The following is a 21,626-nucleotide window of genomic DNA, read 5'->3' as shown; positions in this document are numbered from 1 at the left end:
TGACTGGCACCGGGAAGGGACCGGTCTGGCAGACGAGCATTAGAGAAGTTGGAGGCACTGCAAAGATCTACCCAAGAGAGTTGCATTTTGGCCACAAAGCATCAAGGAAAAGGAGTCTCCAGGAGAAGGAACAAAGTGACACCCTCCAGGAGCCCCCAGCAATGAACCATGGGCACCCCTGGGGGCAGGAACCACAGAAGAGACAGAAATATTGCACATGGATGTGAGGTCGGTTTCCTTAGGGATGGGGAAGGGGAAGTTTCTTGTGGGCATCAGGAAGTGCCACCAGCACATGGCCCCGAAACTGGGGGAGCCAGGCTGCCCGGCAAAGGACCACCATCACTTGGCTGGAGAATCTGTTCCTGCCACATTGGGAGGATTCAGATCCTGCTGGGGCACCATCTTGTCACCTCCATCCTGGGACACCGGTGAGAACATCTTCCACATTCAGATGTCACCTCCCACCACCATGGGGATGGTCCCCTGCCTGGGCTTGACTGTGGAAGCTGCAGATAACTCTGCAAACAGCAGGGTGGAAAGATGCTGCCACCGTCAGCCACAGCAGGGATGGAGGAGTGAACCCCAGGGTGGTGGGAGAGCAGCATCGGGGGTGCTGGGGCAGGAACAAGCCAGGTCAGAGCAGGAGGGGTCTGCACCCCAGCTAGCATCAGGGGTCCCATGGGCATCCAGCACTTTGCTCCCAAGGAGGTGCCAATCTCTCCTTTCCCAAGGCAGGGGCCAAGGCGGATGGAAACAGAGCTGCGGCAGCATCCACGTACGCTCATCCTCCAGTGGAGATGCCAACTGTGTCCCATGGCCGTGTGTCCCGGTGGGGCTGAGCCCTGCTCGGGCACATCCCAGAGTGGTGACGGATGATGGAGAGGCCACACGGGCACCACTAGTGGCTGTTTCCAGCTGTTTCCAAGCCCCACCCTCAGGGCTCTCCAGGTGTGTTTCTCCAGCCCCCTGCCTCCCCTAGGGCGGGCACAAGCAGCTCCGTTTTGGGGCCGTAGCCTTGGTTTACAGCAAAACCTTCCACGTCCTAAACGAGGAGCGAGGGGATAAGGAGACACCCCAAGCTGCACATCTCCCAGCCTGGCACACCCGTGGCAGGAGCTGCCACATCACCCCGGCCGGGATGGGGGGACAGAGCGAGTGGTCCCCACGGGCATCCCCTCTGCTCCCCCAGCACACGGGCTAATTCCCAGCCACCTCCCTGGGGTGCAAACAGACCTTCCCACCATTTCCAAAAAATTAAGAGAGTAAAAGAATCCGCCTGAAAGCAAAAACCCAACTCTCAGCTCCGTTAATACTTTTTCATGCAGTGAGAAAATTAAAAAAATAAATGGAAATGAGGACATTCTGGTGCCTGGCGGTTTCCTCACCCTGCCCGGCTGAGGGATGGAGGGGGCTCGGACTGCTCGGAGCCTGGGCCACTCGCTGAGCTTGCAAAGGGAAGGGTGACCAGAAAAATGCAGGAAAACGGGGAAACAGGAAGAGGAAAAGAAGCTACAGCATCCCCTTAAAACAGCAGCCAGCCCACGGAGCTCGGGATACAGGGGGTGGGAGGAGAGGGGGGAAGGCAGATTTTTTGGCTTCATTATTATTGCAGGCTCCCGGTGCCCCGCAATAGTGTACGAGCATGTAAACCTTACATATCATCATCTAGGTGGTCGGACACACACACGAGAGACTAAACACGGCAGCAACATTTACAACAAATAAATAAGGATATCGATCATCGAGACAGGCATATAAAAAAAAAGCCTCACTTTTTTTCCACCGAAGGAAAAAAAAAAACAAAAAAAAAAAAAGAAAAAAGCACAATACTGTCTCACCAAAAAAAATAAAATAATAATATAATAATATATATCCCTAGTGAGCCGGGCCGGGCTGCCAGCGGCATCGCAGGTGATGCCAGGAGTGTGTCCCCAATTGCCATCGGTGCCTCGGCTCCCCGGCCGCCCCACGCAGGCAGCACCTCGGGGTGTGCGTCCCCCCGGTACCTTTGGGCTCCGTCTCCAGCCGGCCGGTTCCCGGGAGAGGACCACGCCGGCGCCGGCGCATCCGCAGTCCCATCCGAAAACGTAGGAAAGGGGAGCAAAGAGGGTGAGGAGGCCAGGGGGGAGCTCTGCCTTCAGCGATGCTCAACCCGTTCCCCCGGCCATGAAGTCTCGGGCGTTCGCTGCCGCTCAGACCGGGGTCTGTGGCGGGTGTTTTTTTTGGAAAAAGCAGAAGTTGGCAAATGGCAGCGGCTGGTTCAGAGTGCAGAGAGGGGGAGTGAGCTCGCGCTTCGAGGGCATCCTTTGCTCGCGGAACAGAAAGGAAGGCCGAGAGGGACAGGCAAGCTTCGCGCGGCGGTGGTCGGATGGCACGGAGAGCATCTTCCCCCAGGCGTCTGCGGGAGAGGGTGGGGAGAAGGAAAATCAGGTGAGAAGGATGGGCAGAAAGCCCTGCAGCCATCTCGCACGACACGAGCACAGCTGAAAGATAATAAAGATTGTGAAAAGCTCTAAACTCCAGCGGAATTAAAAAAAAGCCCTACCACCCATGGTCAGACACTGCCTGAACTGCAATGACCCAAATCATCCCAAGAGACATCTCTGCATGGCCCCATGGGGCACGGTGAGGACCATGGGGTGCTAAGCTCAGCACCCCCGGGATGCCGTGAACCACAGCATCCCTGACACCGCTGCGCCAAACCCTGCCAGCTCCAGGCCATAATATAATAAGAGATAATATAAATAAAACATTTAATATAATATCTCTCCGGAGCATCCCCATGCCCCCAGCATGCCAGCTGCCTCCCTGTCTCCTCTGCAGCCGCATCTGCAGGCAACAATGTGAGTTGTGCCACAGGCAAATGCCTGCCAGCTGGGAGGTTGTACAGCACCCTCCTGGGCTGCGGTCCTGGGGTGCTCTGTGGGATGGGGGAGATCGGGATTCCCCCCATCAGTGTGGGGGGAACATCCCCCTCAAGCTAGATTTGGGGGCGATGCCCATGCTTTGATGCTTCAGCAGAGGAGAACCAGCCGCCCGCCCCCGGGAAAGGTGAGAATGGCATCAGGTGGGTGGGAGATGGGGCACTCCCAGGCCCCCCAGCGCCTCACTCACCGCCGCTCGGCCCCGGGACTATACGAGCCCGTCGTAGAGGGAAAGCGCCTGCACGATGGAGGGGTCGGCCTTGGAGCCCTCCTGGAACTCCTGCAGCGTCAGCTTCCCATCCGCGTTCTGCAAAACACTCCCGCTGCAGCGTCGCTTTGCCCCGGCGAGGGAGACGCCGAGCACCCCGAGACCAAGCACCCCGGAGCCCCAGCAGCACCCACGCCACCCCACACAACTGCCCGTGTCCCCCCGACTGCCACAGCCTCCGTTTCTCCATCAAACCACCCATGCCTGCAGCCAGGGAGGGATGTCACAGAGGGTGCAAAGCCACCTCAGGGGCCCTGAAATTGATACAGCGTTCTCCAGATGGATGCAGGGGTCTGCAGTGAGCCCAGCAGCAGCTGAGACCATGTATTCACAGGGGAAGGAGGGACACGCAAGAGACGCAGCAAGGGGGCCCACAACCGGCTCCTAAACCCCTTGGCCCCAGGGAAAGAAAAAAAAAAAAAAAAAAAAAAATCACTCAAGCATCCTCACCTTGTCCATCATGGCAAAAATCCGATCCACCCTCTTCTCCGGTGTGTTCTCCTCCTCAGGAAGCTCCACCGTGTTTCCCTGCAGCAACAGGACGGGATTTGGTGATGCACCCATTTGTGCCCTGCCTGGACGGTGTCCCCAAGTGAGGACACACGTTTGCCCCTGCCCCTCCACTCACCAGGACAGGGTGCAGGGGGCTGGCATTTGTGCTAGAACCATCCCCAGCAACCAGATCCGGACCCTAGCCTGGCCACGATGGCCACAACCCCCCCCCAAAAAAGCCCAGGGGAGGGAACTGGGGGTGTTTCAGCATCCTCCCCGCAGCACCCCCCTGCCTGCAGAGCCAGGCTCCAGCCCAGCAGGGACCCCCAGGGGCTGCCCTCCCCACAGTCCCCCATCGCTTACCACCATCTGATAAATCGCGTCCACAATGTCCAGCATCTCGTTCCTTGTGATGTACCCGTCGTTGTCCAAGTCGTACAGCTTAAACGCCCCTGCAAGCCAGAGCAACGCCGAGGTGCTTGGGACCGTGACACCTCCCGCCCACCTGCTGGACACACACCCCATCGCCACCCCCCTACCATTCCCCCCCGGTCCCCTCACCACGCCGGGGGCTGCGGGGCTGAGCCCACCATGCAGGGAGCACTTACACCTCAGCTTCTCGTCCAGCGTCCCCCGGGAGGTGACCGACAGCGCCTGGATGAACTCCGAAAACTCGATCCTCCCGTCCTGGCGGGGGGGAAGGAGGGGGTGAGGGTGCCGCTGCCACCCCCGGCCCTCAAAGTCCCCCCTGCCCATGCGTGCCTGGACTCAGGCGCTCTTAGGGTCACATCCAAACAGGCAGTGAGGAGGGAGAAGTGATGCACGTTTATCTCCAGCAGCGCGATCCGGCCGCTGTGCCCAGCCCGACACCGAGCATCCCGGCGGGAGCGACTCCAGAACAGGGGGCGCGGGGGGGGAGGGTTGCATTTTGTCAGCGGCACCGAAACATCGCCTTTCTCCTCTTTCACTTGCCACTTCAGCGCCTTTTCCCACTTGACTCTCATCGACTAAAATAAGCGCGGGGGCTCGCTCGCTACAGCTGCGCCGCTTTAATTGCATGCCCTTGGAGGAAGCGCTGGAGTATTTTCCTCCTCCGGCGCCGCGCAGCCGCGTTACTGAACCCGTCCCACCATCGCCACGGGCCCAGCCCCGACCCCCCCACCCCGCCTCCCCGGACCGTGCCCAAAAACTTACTTTGTTCTCATCGAAGACATTGAAAACAAAGGTGGCAAATTTGGTTGGGTCGCCGAAGGGGAAGAACTGTTTATAAATCTTCTGAAAGCCGGCGGCATCGAGCTGCCCGCTGGGGCAGTCCTTGATGAAGCCCTTGTACCTGGGGAGGAAGGGCAGGGATGGGCACCAGGCGGGTGTCCCCGCTGAACGCAGCCCCCCAAGCCCTGGGGAGCTGGTGGGCTGGAGCCGGGAAGGTCCCCAGGTGCTCCCTGTGTCATTCCCGTTGCCTGCCTGCAATCTCCCATCGCCCATGGGATGAGGTCCCTGTGGGCACCGCAGCGAGGGTGGCAGCAGGGAGAGCCTGGGGAAGCAGCGAGTGGCACCGAGCAGTGCCTACCACACTGCTCCAACCCCACTGTGAGCCCAAGTGGCAAATGAGCCACAGCCAGGCTCCTGTTGAACATTGTCCAGGATCCAGGAGGGGATGGGGACCCGCCGCCCGGTCAGAAGCACACGGGAGAGTCTTTTAAACCTCCTTTAAAATAAAAAGCCCTCTGCACAGAGTCACCTCCTGCCACCCGGCCACGCTGCAGGCGGAGGTGCCAGGACAGGCGATGCCTCGCTCAGCCCTGAAGCCGAAGAGTGTTTACATCCCTTGCTCAGATCTTCGGATGTGTGTGGCTCCCAAGCAAGAAGAAAATGGAAAGCATGATCAAAAGGGCCAGAGCTCCCCTTCCCTCCACCGCTCCGGTGTGCCCCCGCTACATCGGGCACATCCGACCAGTTCTCCGGCCGGGAAAGCTCCCCCGGAGCCACTGCACCTCCGCAGGGGAGGGACTCAGGATTGACAGCAACCCCATAGGCAATTTGCAACCCACGTGCTGCAGCCGGGCTCCAGTACAAACCAGCAGCACGGTGGCTCCAAGCACCTGGGGCAGCCAAGACTCCACAACGGCATTTTTTGCATGACCCCAAGTGAAAGCTGCTCGGAGGAGCTGGGGGACGTGGCAGGGTCACTGAATCCTCAGGGTGGCACAGTCAAGGGCATCTCCCAAAACCCATTGGCACTTAAACACCCCCAAAGACCTTGGTCCCGGCTCCAGGCTGGACCTGGATGCTGCGAGGTGCCGCCCCGGAGGGTGCAGGGGAAGGGGCTCACCAGCTCCATGGGTGCAGGGACCACACGGGGACCACATGGGGACCACGTAGGGTGCATGAGCATTATGCAACACGTCACCCAGATCTGTCAGGCGCCCGCTGCGACGGGCCGAGGGCTGGAGGAGGAGGGGAAGGGGGTGGCGAGGTGGGAAACCGAAGTGCCGGTGACATCTTTTTCACGCTGCTGCAGCTATGACTCATCGGGGCGGGGGGGGGGAGGATGACAGAAAGAGATAAAGAAAGCAAACCTTGACTGGTGGGATTGGAAGATGAAAGGGAAGCGGTGGCTTTTCTAGGGCGTCGCGTTCGGTGGGGCGGAGGGACGGGGTGAGAGCGTGGTGCTGGTGAGGCTCCGTGGCCCCAGCCCTGCCAGCCTCTGCAGGCTCTGCCATGAACGGGGACACGCTGGGACAGTACCAGCCTCCCTCTGGGATGGCCACGGCCACCAGCTGGACAGTCCCCCTTTCCCCACACCCCTCAGCCACCCATATGGGGAGGGAAGAGGCAAGAGGGAGCGGGACCACCCCACATGGGTGGCCGAGAGCAGCCAGAGCTGAGCCCCGCCATGCACCGTTCATGAGGTGTGCAGGAAAAAACCCCTCTATTTTCTGGTGTTCCCTCTCCGAGGTAACACCTGCACCCCAGAAGAGGAGCACCTCCTACACCCCTTGCTCTGCACGGCCGGCGGGGTTGCTGTGTGCCACCGGCTCCCGGCCCCTCGCCCACCAGCCCCATGCCCTGGCAGCTCACCGCCACGCCGGCCACTCACCACTGCTGCACCTCCTTCTCCGTAACTGCAAGAGAAAACAGGGGAAAAGAGAAAAAGACAAGAAAAAAGGAATTTAGCGCCTTCCCAGCAAGGGCTGGTGTTTTGCGCTTCACATAAGTGACTTCCCTGGGGAATATGCCCCCAGGCTGGCTCCGCTCCACGCGCTGCCGTGTGTTACCCACATGCAAGCGGCTGCCTTCGAGGCACAGCCTGGGTGTCCTCCACCAGCCCGGAGGTTGATGGGGCCAGGGCTGCAGGCACTGGGGTGCCTCCGGCTCCAGAACTGGGGACCCCACCAAGACGTTTTGCCAGGGCAGTGCAGCACCATCGCTGCAAGATGCTACGGACCACGCTGGTTCATGCCTGGGAAGGATCCGCCCCCCATAGCCAAAACATCCCCAGAAACATCTGCCAAAACATCTGCCTGGAGGCAGCTCGGGGAAGGCACCTGCCCAGCCCCAACATCGACACCCTGAACATGGGCACAGAAGAGCCCCCCGGGCCAGCATCCCCCCAGGTACCAGCTGCCTCGGAACAACAAGGAGAAACATCACCAAACCCATCCCAGGGCCCTGGGAAACTTTACCAGGCTCCAGAGAAACCCCAAAACGTGACAAGCTCGAAAACAGTGAGCGTTGGCATCCCCGAGTGTCCCCAGCCTGGGGACAGCTGCTGAGATTGCAAATGTCCTCAGCAGAAAAAAGACTCTGAAGGGATGCGGGATGCCGGGGAGCCCAACGGGGCGGGGGGCTGGCACCCTTCCCCGTGTGTCCCAGCACGCCAGCGGGGAGCCTGGTGCCAGCAGGCGGGCATGGGGCGGGGGGAGGGGGAAACCTCATTAGTCATTTCCTTTGCATCGTGCATCTAAATAATAATAAAAAAGCAATAGGTCTGAAAGGCGCTGGGATAATGAGGCGGAGTGGAGATGTGTCAATGTGCAAACGGCTGATAAAAATAGAGACCCAAGACACATCAACAGATGCCAATTACCTTGGACGGCAAATAAAAGAAAGCAATTTTCCATCAGAAAGATTGATAACGTGCCTGGTAGAAGGCGCAGACCGCAGCAGGCGAGGGCTGGCAAGCGGCAGCAGCGGGGCAAGCTGAGAGGGAACACGCCGGCCCCCACATCGCAGCCGGCCAAGTGCTGGCTCCTGTGTCCCCGTGGGCAGGAATCGATGTGACCGAGGATGTCCCCGTGCATACAGGGGGGGTCTCTCCATCCCATCTCTGGGACCGCTAGAGGGACAGAGCCTTCAAACCCCCCCAGGAAGGGTTCGGCACAGGGCAGAGAGGCCAACAGCCTCTCCCCCGGCCTCCCCAGGGAGGTGGCAAAGGGCTGTGGTGGCCGTGCTGGGACCAGCCGTGCCGGCAGGGCAGCAGCACCCGTCGTACTGCCGTGGGGTGCCTGGACAGCAGCACCCCGAGAGCGGGGCGGCAGGCGAGGGGATGCTCGGCACCCAGGCTGAAGGACACAGAGGGCTCCAACCGCGCCACAGGAGTGATTTGGAGGGTTGTTCTGGCAGGGCTGTCTGGCAGGAGATAAGCAGACAGGGGAAAGGACAGAGGTCTCCTGGCAGGAGGCAGCCGGGAAGGACACGCCGCATCCAGCAGCTGAGCTGGGGCAGGCAAAAACAACAGCCGTGCCGGTCTCAAAGGATTCCCCACCCCCAAATGGAAGGAAGCGTCTTTCCAAAAGCGAGATGCTGAATGACGTCTCTTATAGGAACAGGCTTCTCCACACATGCTCCTCACAAGCATCGAGACACCAGCCAGGACCCCCATCCCGAGTGTGCCAGGAGATGCCCCAGGCACCAGTTTTGCAGCCCCGATCACCCAGAGGCACTGATGAAGATGATGAAGGCGGGTGGGAGGAGGAGGAGGGTGAGTGGCAGGACTTCGGACACCCCATGGGGGCGGGTGAAAGGGGCAACAGCAGCAGCCCGGGGCTGCAGCGGGGGCTCGGCTCAGCCCCTCCAGACAAATCATCTTCTGCTCTCTCTCGTTGGGCTGTGTTTCCCCCAACGTGCTATTTCAGGCCCAGGAGCTGCCTTTCAACTCCAGCAGGAAACAATTAAGAAATCTGTGCTTTTTTTAGTGCAGGAGAAACGCTGGTAACGACACGCTCGGGCTGGGGCGGGAGGGGAGGGACGGAGCCAGCTCCACTCGTGCCTGCAGGAGGGACGCGTGATGCTCCTGGGAGAGGCTTTTCCAACGGAGGGGACTTTCCAGGTGCCAGCCTGAAAACCAGCACAGGGCTCCTGAGGTGGGATTTGTTAATGTGTATCCCTGGAACGGGGCCACGCAACACCCACACTGGCACCGGTGCCTTCCTCTTGCCCCATGGGCTTTGTCCTGGGGTGGGGACATGGCCCCATCTCCCAGCCTTTGGAAAACCATCCACACCTGGGTGCATCCCTCCACTGCCACCAAATCTTCTCTCTCCCCGGGTCAGAGTGTTCCCAGCACAGGGAAATCCCACAGCCCCGAGCCCAGTGCCCCTGCGGCCGGGCAAGCTGGGGCTGAGCCGGTACCTGCCTCCCCGTATCCACAGTTACAGATCCCAGACAGAGGATGACTTCACGGCTGCCACTTCCAGCCGCTCCGACCTCTCTGGGTGTCAACACTCCAGGTGGCACCGATTAGGGACGCTAATGCCCATCCCCACAGCAGGGACCCATGGCCATGGAAGCCTTGGGGACACATCACTCTCCCGGCTTGGCTGAGCCATCTGTCCTGGGGCTGGGGACAGGGGACACACACAGAGGGACAGGGCTGTCTCTCTGCTCTCCCCGATCCATCCTCTGCAGCTCCCCGGCGTGCAGAGCCCAGAAAGTACCTGTGCGACGGCGGCTGCTGCATTTCCCTTCCCCGGCATCGATTGTGGCGCGATGCTGAGCCGATGCAAATCAATTTGCAGCGCTATAAACCTCGGCCAGGTTTGACCCCGAGCGCTCAAGGACAAGGGGACGACCCGCAGCAGCCCCACTGCAGCATCCCAGCGGAGCGGGGCCGGCTCCCTCGCCGTGCCTGGGCTCAGCCACCGTGCTGTGCCCCCCCAGGGACCGCCGCCGCTGTGGGGACAGCTATAAATAGCACACGTAGCGGCTTGTTAGCGGACGCAGCGTGCCCCGGGGTCCTTGGGGATGAAAGGCGCTAAATAAAGGCAGGGTATTAGCATTCGTTATGAACCGCAACGCCGTAAGAGGCATCGCCGAGCCGGGAGCCCCGGCTACGCGCCGCAGACGCCCTCCCCTATGTCCAACGCTGCACGGCAGCATCTTTGTTTCCGCTGCTCTTAGTGAAGTGCGGGGAAACGCCGAGAGCAGGGCTCACACCGCAGGCAGGAGCAGGCAGCAGGGGCAGGCAGGAGCAGGCAGGAGCAGGCAGCCCAGGAGCTGCCCCCATGGCCAAGCCATGGCCCTCGCTGCCCCTTGGCAGCACTGGTGGGTCCATCCCCGCTCCCATCTCAGCTGGGAGGAGGGTTTTGGCCACACGTCCCATGCAGCACAGAGGGGCAGAGACTGCCCGATGTGGCCCCCAGCCCCCTCCTCGCAGCTACCGGTACCCAAAAACTCCCCAACCCTCTTCCCCCCGCCTTTCCATCAATCCCCATCGGCACAGGCGAAGACTGACAGCTCTGTCACCACCCGCCCTTCGCCTGCCCCCTCTCTTCCCACCACCCAGCTGCCACTGCAGCAAGAAACAGCTCTGGTTAATCAGTGCTCAAGCCCGTTAATTTGTGTTTGCCAGGCAGCGAGGAGAGGAGGGACCCAGGACTGCAAATCCCCAACTAATGCCCTGCCCGCGGCAGAGCTCGTTGCTCTCTGGACCGAGGAGGGAAAAGGCAGCAGTACGGAGAGCAGGAGACGTGGCCGGACTCGGAACGGTTTGGGGACCCCTGGTCACAGTGGGATGTATGAGGTGACACAAAGCTCCAGGTCCACAAGGGGTTTTTTGTGCTGCCACAGGCACTGCCGCCTTATCAGGGAAACCAGGGTTAATTATTTCCAGGCACAAAGAGACTCCCCCACCACTGCAGGCCGCTCCAGCTCTGCCAGAACCCACGGGCGACTGGTCCGGCATCACTCACCGAGGCACGGCAGGGTTGGTCCTGGGGCATTTATTTCCCCCAGGGTATCGCTGCAGCTCCTTCCCGGGGTCCCCGCAGGTCCCTGCGCATCCCGGTCTGGGGGACCCAGCACAACGCCCCACGCTGGGGCTCCCCTCCGGGTTTGGGGCTGCCTAAACCTGCTGCGGATGCTCAGACGAAGGCAAATTGGGCACCCATGAGTGGGTGCTCCCATGTGAATTAATGGGGCACTCACGCACGCACTAACTGGGCACCCATGCCCGAGCTAGATGGGCACTCATGCAAAAATAAACCAGGTGCTCATGCGTGGACTAATTGGGCCCTTGTGCATAAATTATTTGGGTGCTCCTAGGTGAACTAATTGGGTGCTCATGCATGATTTCATCGGGTGCTCATGCATGAACCAGCGGGGCGCTCAGGCGTGAGTGGAAGGGGCGTTCATGCATGGGCCAGCCGGCTGCTCATGCATAAATTTTTTGGGCAGTTGTGAATTTATCAGGCGCTCATGCATGGACTAATTGAGCACTCACGCGTAAATTCACCGGGCACTCCTGCGTGAACTAATTGGGCACTCCTGTGTAAATTAGTGCAATTAGTAGATAACACACTTGTGCATGTACTAATGTGTGAATTAGTGTAATTAGAAAATAACACACTCGTGCACGTACTAATTGGGCACTCAGGTGTGAATGGATCAGGTGCTCATGCATCAATTAATTGGACACTGAGGCATGAACTGATTGGGGGCACATGCACCAATTAACTGGGTACCCATGCATCACCTAACAGGGCCCTCATGCACAGACCAGTGTGTGATCCAGCGCAAATTAACCGGGCACCCATGCATAAATCAACCGGGTGCTCGTATGTAAATTAATTGTGCGCTCATGTGTGTATTAATTGGGTGCTCATGCATGAAGTTATTGGGTGCTGATGTGGAAATGACTGGGGTGCTCATGCATGAACGAATCGGCCCCTCATGCGTAAAATCCCGCCGTGCTCCGGGGTGAACCCCGCACACCCTGCAATTTATGCCCAACACACTCCACCCCTCGCCCCTGCGAAACACGTATTTAAGAATTGTCTGAACATAAATCTGTTACAAACTCCACTTTCAACATCATCACAACATTAATATTCACCAATTATGAGCTCTCCCCCCTCCCTCCCTCCCCACCGAGCGGGTGACGGGGCTCGGCAGCATGAGCATCCTTGCTCGGATTGCACTTCTTGCCCCCAGGACCCAGATTTGGGGGTCAGCATCACCACCCGAATAAACACCCGCTGCAGAATTAGTCCTTGGTCCCCACCGAGCCACCACAGGGCTCAGTAGAGCAGTCCGAACGGGTACTCGGTGCAGACCTCACATCTTGCTCCTGCAAACACGGACCCAAGAAGGTCCCATCAGCCGGCACAGACGGACCCATCCCCAGCGCCAGCCCCTGGCCCTGCAGAGCGGGTTACCTGGGGTAACCGCATCATAACCTGAACAGTCATCACCAATTTCAGGCCCCGTCCCTACAAAACACGTAGCCAAGAGCACTGCAGCAGCTTGAGCTGCTGGAGGTACCGATGAGTGCAGTAGCTGCAGGGCTTCATCCAGCCCCCAAACGGGAGCTGGGCAGCATCCCCTCGGTGCAGCACAGACATCTCCCCACGGGGCTGGTCAGGACCATCTCTGGCAGCCTGGGCTGTTGGGTGGCTTTGTGCAGGCTGGGGAGGGGGAAGTACCTGCTGGCCCCCAGGGCCGGCTGGAGCGTGGCCACGAGACTCCCCCAGCAACGCACCCTCAGCCCCGGCACCAAACCCCCAGCACGGAGCCCAGTGCCTGCAGGAGCAGCACTGAGGGGGGGGCAAGGGGTGAAAACACCCCCCAGGCTGCCGCAGGCTCATTTCCCCCCCCCCCGGGACCATCTGTCACTCCATCTTGGGGCATCTCAGAGCTCACACGGGTCCCCATTCGATGACGGTAACTTTTAAGATACGCCGCACGTCAGCACTTTGGAAATTTGGGTTATTTGGCCCTGATGACTTGGTCTCATTAAAATTCAGATTTAACGACATAACCAGTGTCCTGGTTAAACATTACCAAGTGCACCGTCCTCCTGCCCTCCAGCAAGGCTCAGTCCCAGCCCCGGGGCCATCAGATCGCCCCAGGGCTGGGGTTTCTTCCCGCTGCCAGGGCCAGCTTTGGGGAAGCAGCGTTAAATCACAACCCCGGCTGCAGCATCGGGGTCACCCCCCATGGAAACAACCACGGCAAGAGCCCAGAGATGACCAGCAGCAGCTTGCCCCAACCACTGTGGCCCCATCTCAGCCCCGAACACCCCAGCAACACCCAGCCCCTGCTCCCAGCCGCATCACCCAGGCACCAGGGGTGTCCCCACGTGTTCCCGTGCAGGGACCCGTCCCTGCAACACCCCATCGCAAAGGGACATCGGAGCAGCCTCACCCCGCAGGCACCGACACTGCCTACCTGTCGGAGCAGGATGGGGATCACCCCAGTTCGCCCATCTCCCCCCCGCACTTGCCCAGTTTGGCTTCTCTCTCCCCATCAGACACAGACATCGCCAGCATCACGGCGGGTCCGGGAGCCGCCGAGACGTTCGGAGCACAAGCCCGACAGTGTTATTGGTGTCATTTGTTACTGCTGAGATACGAAGCAATACGCGGCGAGAACTGCATGTGCGTTTGGCACTCTCCTCGCCGGCGGTTGCCATTAGTGGTCTGTCTTGCTCCCAGACTGGATAAACAGGTCCACGAGCAGCTCTGTTCTCGTCTCCCCCGGGGCTGGTACCAACAGGAAAGCCAATATGCAGTTAAAATCCTTTTTAGACTTTATTAAATATTTAAGGGCCCGACATTAGGCTTTGGAAACTGGGTTCGGGGAAAAGCAGCAGTCGCTCTTTGCAGCAAAGGCAGCGGAGGAAGGGCAAAGGACAGAGCCTTCGTTTGGAAATGAATGAATCAGACTGAAACACGCTCACAGCAGGAGCCGGTGGCTGCGGCAGGTCTCTCCTGGGCTGGATTTAATCCCGGCTTCCCCACGAGCCAACACAGCGATGCCCCACGGCAGGGCAGAGCATCCCCGGGATGCAGGGAGCAGGGATGGAGCAGCCCTGGTCGTGCAGGGGAACAGCTGTGTCCTGCCCCGCTGCTCTATCCTCCCCTTGGCTACCGGGATTTTGGCATGGCCTGGCTCAAAGGTGCTGTCCCCAACCCTTGGAGGGGTTCCTGCCCCAAGCGTAGGAGAAAGGTCCCCTCCGGACCCAGCGCAGGCAGGGGAAGGGAAGTCCCTGTCACTCAGCCATCAGACCCTGGAGCCAAGAGAAGGTCAGGAGGACGTTGCAGGGCAAAGCCTCACTGGCAGCGGGTAAAGCCTCTGCCCCCTCCCTGTGTCACCCACCAGGATGGGGCCATGCCAAGGGTTGCCGAAGCAGAGGGTGCTGGAGGCACCGAACACCCACTCCTCCATGGGGGGTAGCACCCAGGGCATCTCCATGAGGTTCAGCCACCGATCGGGAGACACTGGAGAAATACAGGTGGACAAAGCACAAACAGCCCTCCTTCCACGTGGAAACCAAAAACATGCCTTGAAGGGAGAACCTCATGCAGGAGATGTGGGGAGCAGGTCATAGAATCATAACATCATAGAGTTGTCTAGGTTGGAAGGGACCTTTAAGATGATCAAGTCCAACCATCAACCTAACACTGACAAAACCATCACTAAACCATGTCGCCAGGCACCACCATGCTGGGGAACCTGCAGCAGCCACTGAGGAACCACAGCGGGGGTCACCGTGCCCCAGGCTGAGCACCCCCCAGCCACCCCAGCACTCGGGCAGGCAGGGGTGGGGGGCACGGACCCTGGTCCCTTTCCCATTCAGCTCCCTAGAAGACCTTGGAGGCGGAGGAGGGGAGGGAGGAACAAAGCAACACCACAAATGTCACCCCGATAACGGAGCGAGCGCGTCCACGGGCTCCTCCCTGGAGCAGCCACTTCCTTTGATGCCTTCAGAGCTTCTTGTTTCACAACCTTAATTATAGCGGCAGCAGCAAAGGTCAGGAGAGTGGTTAAGCAGATCCATTAACATGTCAGGGGATAAATGAAATGTGATTCTTCTGATGCCGGAGCAGCAGAGGCAGCGGCGCGAGCGTGGCCGGCAGGGATGGCTGCTCCGCTCTGCTGCAGAGGGAGCCCGAGAGGCCCTTGGCCACGTCTTCCTCTTCCCACCCCGGCACTGCAAACACCTCCCAGGGACCACAGGGACACCCCAAAACTTCCTTCAGTTGCTTTTACCCACAGAGCATCAGGTCCATGTACAGATGGGATACCCAGACATGAGACTGCAGGTTGGGGGCTCCCTGGGGAAGGGGCTGGAAATGCCTCCAGACCCACCACAGCCCTCTGGAGACAGCACATCAGGTCCCCATCAAGCTGCACCACAGCTGCCACCTTCATGGCTCTGGGTTACACGTGGCTGCAGTAAAACACAGGTCCCAAACAAAAGCCAGCCCTGGCGCATCCCTCCGGCGCATCCTGCCCATCGCCTCCCTTGATGCCCCCTGTGGACACCAGCCCCACTCCACTCCCCTCTCCCCAGCATATCTCCAAGTTGCTGGGTCAGGTGCCCTCCTATTCCCCCCAAAACTTCCCTTTTGGGGTCCTTCAAATCCTGTTACATGCTGAGAGGGCTCGGAGCAGGCAGGCGTGCTCGCCAGCTCAACCAGCCAGGAGCAGCATCCACCTCGGCATCCCAGTGTCCCGCTCCCGGGAACAGGTCCCACGGGGCTCCCACCCCAGTGGGATCCTGCCCACCAGCTCCTCAGCCCACGGTGCCGGTGGGGCCGAGCGGAGCCAAGGGGCACGGGGCTGGTGGAGAGCACAGGCAGCTGCCCGACGCAGGCAGGGAGATGCATTTCGGGGCTCCGTGCTTTCGGCGTTTCACCCATCACTCACTGCCGAGGGATAACGGGTGGGTAACCACCTGGCCAGCTTGCCCCGCTTTCTGCCGGATGAGCAAGGGATTTCAACACGAACCAGCCTGGCAGAGAAACCCAGCGCCCAGGGCCAAACATTTCGGAGGCTAAAAATAAACCAGCAGCGGGGAGCCACCAAGGTCCCTCCCCTGTTCCGCCTGTCCCTCCGCTCCGGCCGGCACATTTCCCCAGCACCTGGGTGGCACAACGGAGCAAAACCCCAACCCAATGCACCCAGCGAGGAACTGACCCCTTTTCCTGGCTGAGAGTTGCTACAATTGGAGAATTTTCCTTCCTTTCCCGCAGAATTCGACCTGCCACGATGTACCCCCGTAACTACAAATCAATATGTTCGTAGTTTGCTCTTAAACTAATGCCCATTAATTCAATGCATTACTGTCGAGCAGCAGAGCCAATTTTGCGGCTTATTGTAAAAGAGCAGAAAATGATGGTGCCAGAGTGAGTTGGAAATCCACAAAATAGATCACAGTGTGTGGGACGCGGTTCTCGGGAAAAGAGCATCTTCCTCTCCCCGCACCCACTCCGCAGCCCGGGTCTCCCAGCACCACGGGGGTCATTTTGGCACCCTCGCTGTGGCTCCTACGCCTTCATCAGAGCCTCACCGTGGCGTCTGGAGCACCGGGACCACCGTCCCGACCCCGCACCGGGTCCCAATAACGCTGCCGCTGCACCTGCATTGCTCCGAGCGCACCGGATTGCACGGCTACTGCAGCTGGCATTAAAAAAATACGGTTTTAGTAGTCCTGGACTTGGGAAATAGCTATGAAAAGTGAATCCTGAAATCCAATCCCCCCCTCAAACAACTGAAAAAACAGAGATAAAATGTACTTTTCTGGAATAACCTCAAATTTTTAAGCATGATTTTAAGGGTTGCCAGCGCTGTGGCCAGGCTGGCCTGGGGACGCTGCGTTAAGTAGGGCTACTCAGCACTGCACTTCTCTACCCATTCCTCTACCAGGGGTCAACGTCAAGCCATTTCCACCCACGACGCATATTCTGCACCCACAACCGCACATAAGCGCTTTACACAACTTTGTGGAGGCTGTAGGTACCCCAGGACCCGCATCAATCTCCAGCGTAGCAGAACCCTTTGACCGCGGCCCCGCAAGGCTCTTAAGCACAATCCCAAATCCCACCTGAGCCATGAGCCACCAGCACCCGGCCCACGTTAAGCCCAGGCTTAAATCCCCGTGGAAGAGGGGCCGGCAGACACAATCCAGGGAGGACAGTGGTTCCTTCGAGCCTCGGGCGTTATCACCTCCTGGGACAAAACACACAGGGGCCAAAACTGTGTCTCCGAGCTACCTCAACAAGGCATCAGGAAGATTACTAAATTAATGATTATAAAGTACTTCAAGAGATTTTGGGTGAAAGGCTCTATGGAAGCACAAAGAATTACGTAATTTATTATTCATTATTGTTATCACTCAGCATTGGCTTCTCCCGCACGCTCCGATACGGCACCAGCCTGGCCTCTGAGGAAGGTTAAAAGCTCGCCCCGCAGCCGGGCTCTCCCCGCCAGCGCCTGGCAGACGGGCGAGCTCGGCACTGCCAGATATTCCTGGGCACTCAGGTGCCCAGAGATACTGAAAGGCACACGGTGATGGGTCCAAATCAACAGGACTTGGGCAGCCGGCACTTCGAAGAAGCCCTCGAATGTCCTTCTGCGCCTTTAGGTGTCCAAGTGCCCATTAAAATCTGGCCCCCGGTACCGTAAGTCAGGAGCAGAGTGGGAAGGGGAGCCAAGAGACGAGGTTTCCAGGCTCCTGACCTTCTGTGTCCGGTTCCCGGCAGGACCCGGGACAACCTGCTCTGAATATCTGCAGTAAAATAATTCTCGCATCTCATGGAGGCTGCTGACGGCAACCCTGCAGCATCCTCGGCACGACCACCCTGCCCACGATGGCCTGGCACGTGAGCTCCTCTCCCGGTTGCTCCCACCGCCTGCTTGCTCCAAGGTTGCTGCTACCAAGGCACGGCCAGAGAAATGCCAAAAATAGGAGATGGAGAGACCAGAGAGGACAGGAGACAGCGGCCAGGGGACACAAGAAGCCACCAGGGGATGTGGCAGGGGTTGCAGGTCCTCCATAGTCCCACAGATGTGATAAATCTGTACAAAAGCCCATAGGGCAGGGAGAGGGGGTGAAGTCTCCCCATCCCTCTGACCTCAGAAGAACCAAGAAGGGGCTTTTTGTTATTTGCTTCGTTTTGTTTGGAAATTGCACAAACAGAAAATGATGCAATGGAAGGAAATCCCATGGTGGGAGAAACCCTTCACGTATCGCAGCCACGGCTCACGCTGCCACGGGAACCTCCCTGGGACAAAAGCGGGTCCCCCATCATTAGCTGCCAGTTACAGGCTCCTGGAAACATCTGCCCAGATGTGCTGGAACAGCAGCACAACAGCACCATGCAGGAGGAAGGGCCAGGGCCCGCTCAGTACCGTGGCAGCCAGCACACGGGAAGGGCAGCCACGCACTGGGGATGCTCGTCAAAGGATGGTCATCATCCGTCCACCAGAAAGATGCCAAAATACCACAGTGCTGCGAAGCAAAACTTCCCCCAAGAAGACCCCCAGAAATTGTTGACTATGCCATGAATTTGGGGGTACGGCTACCCCCTGCTCGAGCTGGTCCACTAGCCAGGGCACAGGGCTCTGGATCAGTCCTTCCCCCCGCACTCAGCGCAACCCTGCGCTCCCACCTGCATCTCCTCTGCCCAGGTTCCCCGAAACGCAGAAGGGAAATTAATATCTTTCCAGTCTCCCAGGGTCTGAAGATAAATCAGAGGCTCTCAGACGTGCCTGGGAGGGCCCTGTGAAGCGCTTTGCCAGACAAGGGAAGGCGCGCTCGCCTTGACAGCTGCAGAAAAGGGGCAGAAACACTCAGCAAGAGTAATTAATCCCAGAGACGAGAGGTGGAATGAGCAGAGCTCAACAAACAGAGCCTGGTATTAACGATGGCTCTCCCTGACAGGCATCGCACGGTGGGCCGGGGCACGTTGGGATGCTGCACCGGGCTCTGGCCACGTGAAGGGCCACGTGCTGCCCCATGGAACGGCTGCCCAGGTGTTGCTGCCTCACAGGTACATGGGTCTAGAGGCAGCGAGAGGCCTGGAGCAGGCAGACAAAACCCCAGACAGGCCAGGAACTCATCAAGGGAGCAATCAGAGGACCGGAGTCTTTTTTGGAGCGTGGCAGAAAAGGGGAGGGCACCCAAAAGAGAGGAGCAGAAAGTTGGGAATAAAGTGATTCAAAAGGCAATGCCCCTCTGCTGGCCTCATCCAGCAAGAGAGCCATCCCCGTGCCCGCAGACGATGGTTTCACCCGCTCTGTGTTTGGTATCAGCTGCCGGTGAGACATGGGGCATCGCTGCCCACGTGCCCCACCGGGGTCGGCACCTTCCCTGCGCAGCAAGGAGCCACCCCAGCGGTGCAGAAAGCCCAGAATGCAGGAGACCGTCAGCAGACAAGGCTGTGCCAGGGCCGGCTCTTCCCAGATCCCTCTCCATCCAAGACGGGATCATCGCGGCGGCTGCAAACCGAGCGGGTGATTGCAGGACGGTGATACCCATACCTGGCCCAGCACGGGTGCACCCACCGTGGGTCACAGCGGCAGCGGGGACACCAAAACCCAGGGCTCAGCTCCAGCCGGGGTCTGTGCCCAGCCAGCTCTGCCACCTTCTCGCTATTCCTTCTCCCCGAGACACTTCGAGGAAGCCCGGCCGGGGCACCCCAACCTCTCCTTCCACCACTCACGGTTTGGCCACGCAGGCGTGCCCCCCGCAACCTGCCCTCCTCCCGCCTGTGCCAGGGCGAGAGAGCAACCCGGCGTGTAGGGTTGTGCAATGCACCAGTATCGCCTCTTCTCCATATGGGAGAACTTGCTGCATCCTAATCTATTGCCTTTTTGGGTAAGCGCTGCCGTGGGACTGCAGCAATGACAGCGGGGAGAGCTCGCAGGTCTGCTGCACGGTAGGGGAGTATCTCCGACCTGCAAGCGGAGAAGCAAACTTGAACCACCAAAGCCTTTGTTTCCTTTGTGCATCCTTCAGGAAAAAAAAAAAAAAATAAGCCAAACTGATTTTGCTAAAACTGGACGGCTCGGGCAACAGCCACATTAATAAGATTACAGCAGAGGCTGAGACGGGAAAGCCACTCACTTAGAAAATCAGGTTATTAAACTGATACTGAGATACTCACAAAAAATACCGAACTCTCTGGTGTCGGGCTCTTCTCTCTGCTTCAGAGCATAGTAACAAAGGAAACCCCTCAAACTAACGCACCCAAACTTTGAAAGCCACCCAGACGGTCTGGGTCCACGTTTAGGGAGAAGCTGCCTGGTCCCCGGGAGGCAGCGACGGGGGGAACAACCACCACGGCCGGTCCCTGGGTACCCGCCTGGCAGCCAAACCCCCGGGGCAGGCAGCCCCGTGAGAAAGGATGCTCCGAGCAGGGGCAGGAGGGGGGGTTAGGATGAGGAGGGTGCATCGCCCTGGGTGGGCAGGATGAGGCCCTGGTCCCACGGTTAGGGAAGGCTTAGAAATAGGCCACGGAGAATTGTTTTTATAAGAAAACAGAGCGTTTCTCTGGCTCCCTACCCCTCTCCTTCTCTCTGCTGCCTTGTGGTTTGGGGTTTGGGTTTTTTTGGTTGTTTTTTTTTTGTTTTTTTTTTTTTTTTATCCTCCCAGGCTAATCTCGGAATTCTTGCAACAAAGCCCGGCCGAGCCTGCGCCCTCCCCCGGGGAAGGGCCCCGGCGGCGCCGATGCCCGCAGGAATCACCGCTCGCCGCCACGAACGCGGGGACGAACCGGGGGAGGAGGCCGGGGCCGGCCCCGCGGACCCCGGCAAAGCCCCGAAACGTCCCCATCGCCTCCCCCGGCAGCATCCCCGGCTCCCCCCGGCCCCAAACCCCGCAGGCCCCTTTACTCACAGTACGTTTTCCTGGTCAGCTCCTCCACAACTTCAGGCTTCAACTTGCTGTTGGATTTCCCCATGGTGGCCGGCAGCCCCGTCAGCCCCGGCACAGAGCCCAGCCGCCGGCTCGCCCGCCGCCTCCCGGCCTCACTGCGGGGGCATGGAGGGACGGGGCGGGGGGACACACACACACACGACACACACACACGACACACGACGACGGGGACCCGCGGTGGCAGCTCCCGGCCGGGCTACATCCCTCGGGAGGGGAGGATGGAGCCGGGGGGGGGGGGGGGGGGACGGGACGGGGACGGGCAGCGAAGCGAAGCCGGGGAAGGGAGGGGAGGGGGGGGGAAGGGAGGTGGGGGTGCCTAAGGAGGGGGGGGGTGTGTGGTGGTGGTGGGGGGGGGTGTCTTTGTTGGCGGGGCTCGGCCGCAAGGGCGAGCGGCAGGGCGCTGCAGGGCCGCCCTGCGTGTGCGTGTCCGTGTGTGCGTGTCCCTGGTTACACGCACCCTCCCCGCCCCTCCCGCCGCCAGGCGCGGAGCGGCCGCGGCCGCGCTGCGGGGGCGCGGAGGGGCGGCGCGCCCCGCCCCGCGCTGCGGGATGGAGCCGGAGGAGGCGGCGGGGCTTGGGAGAGTGTGGGGGTGTGGGGGGGGTGGGGTGGGGGGTGTCCGGTACGGCCCCAAATCGCGGGGGACCCGGGTGGGAGGAGGATCCCAGACCGGCCCCCGCCACCGGGATGCTTCCCCCCCGCCCCGGAGCGGCTCCGCAGGGATCAGTGAGGAAAACACGGAGAATAATGTCGGGAGGTGGACGGGGAGGGGGGGGGAGGA

General features: G+C 59.8%; 1 protein-coding gene across 1 annotated transcript; it reads right to left on the bottom strand.

The window, feature by feature from the left end:
- Positions 1-1,695: 1,695 nt before the first annotated feature.
- NCS1 (neuronal calcium sensor 1) lies at positions 1,696-21,303 on the bottom strand. The gene is made up of 8 exons (XM_074161107.1): positions 20,810-21,303; positions 6,785-6,809; positions 4,879-5,017; positions 4,293-4,371; positions 4,048-4,136; positions 3,643-3,720; positions 3,115-3,231; positions 1,696-2,398 (listed from the first exon to the last, which is right to left on the bottom strand). The coding sequence occupies exons 1-7, from the start codon at positions 20,871-20,873 to the stop codon at positions 3,133-3,135; spliced, it is 573 nt and encodes a 190-aa protein (XP_074017208.1). The 5' UTR covers positions 20,874-21,303; the 3' UTR covers positions 1,696-2,398; positions 3,115-3,132.
- Positions 21,304-21,626: the final 323 nt, after the last annotated feature.

This window comes from Numenius arquata, chromosome 19 (assembly GCF_964106895.1).
Source record: "Numenius arquata chromosome 19, bNumArq3.hap1.1, whole genome shotgun sequence".
NCBI classification, from domain to species: Eukaryota; Metazoa; Chordata; class Aves; order Charadriiformes; family Scolopacidae; genus Numenius; species Numenius arquata.
The sequence above is the reverse complement of the archived record's forward strand: the minus strand, read 5'-3'. Positions and strand labels throughout refer to the sequence as shown.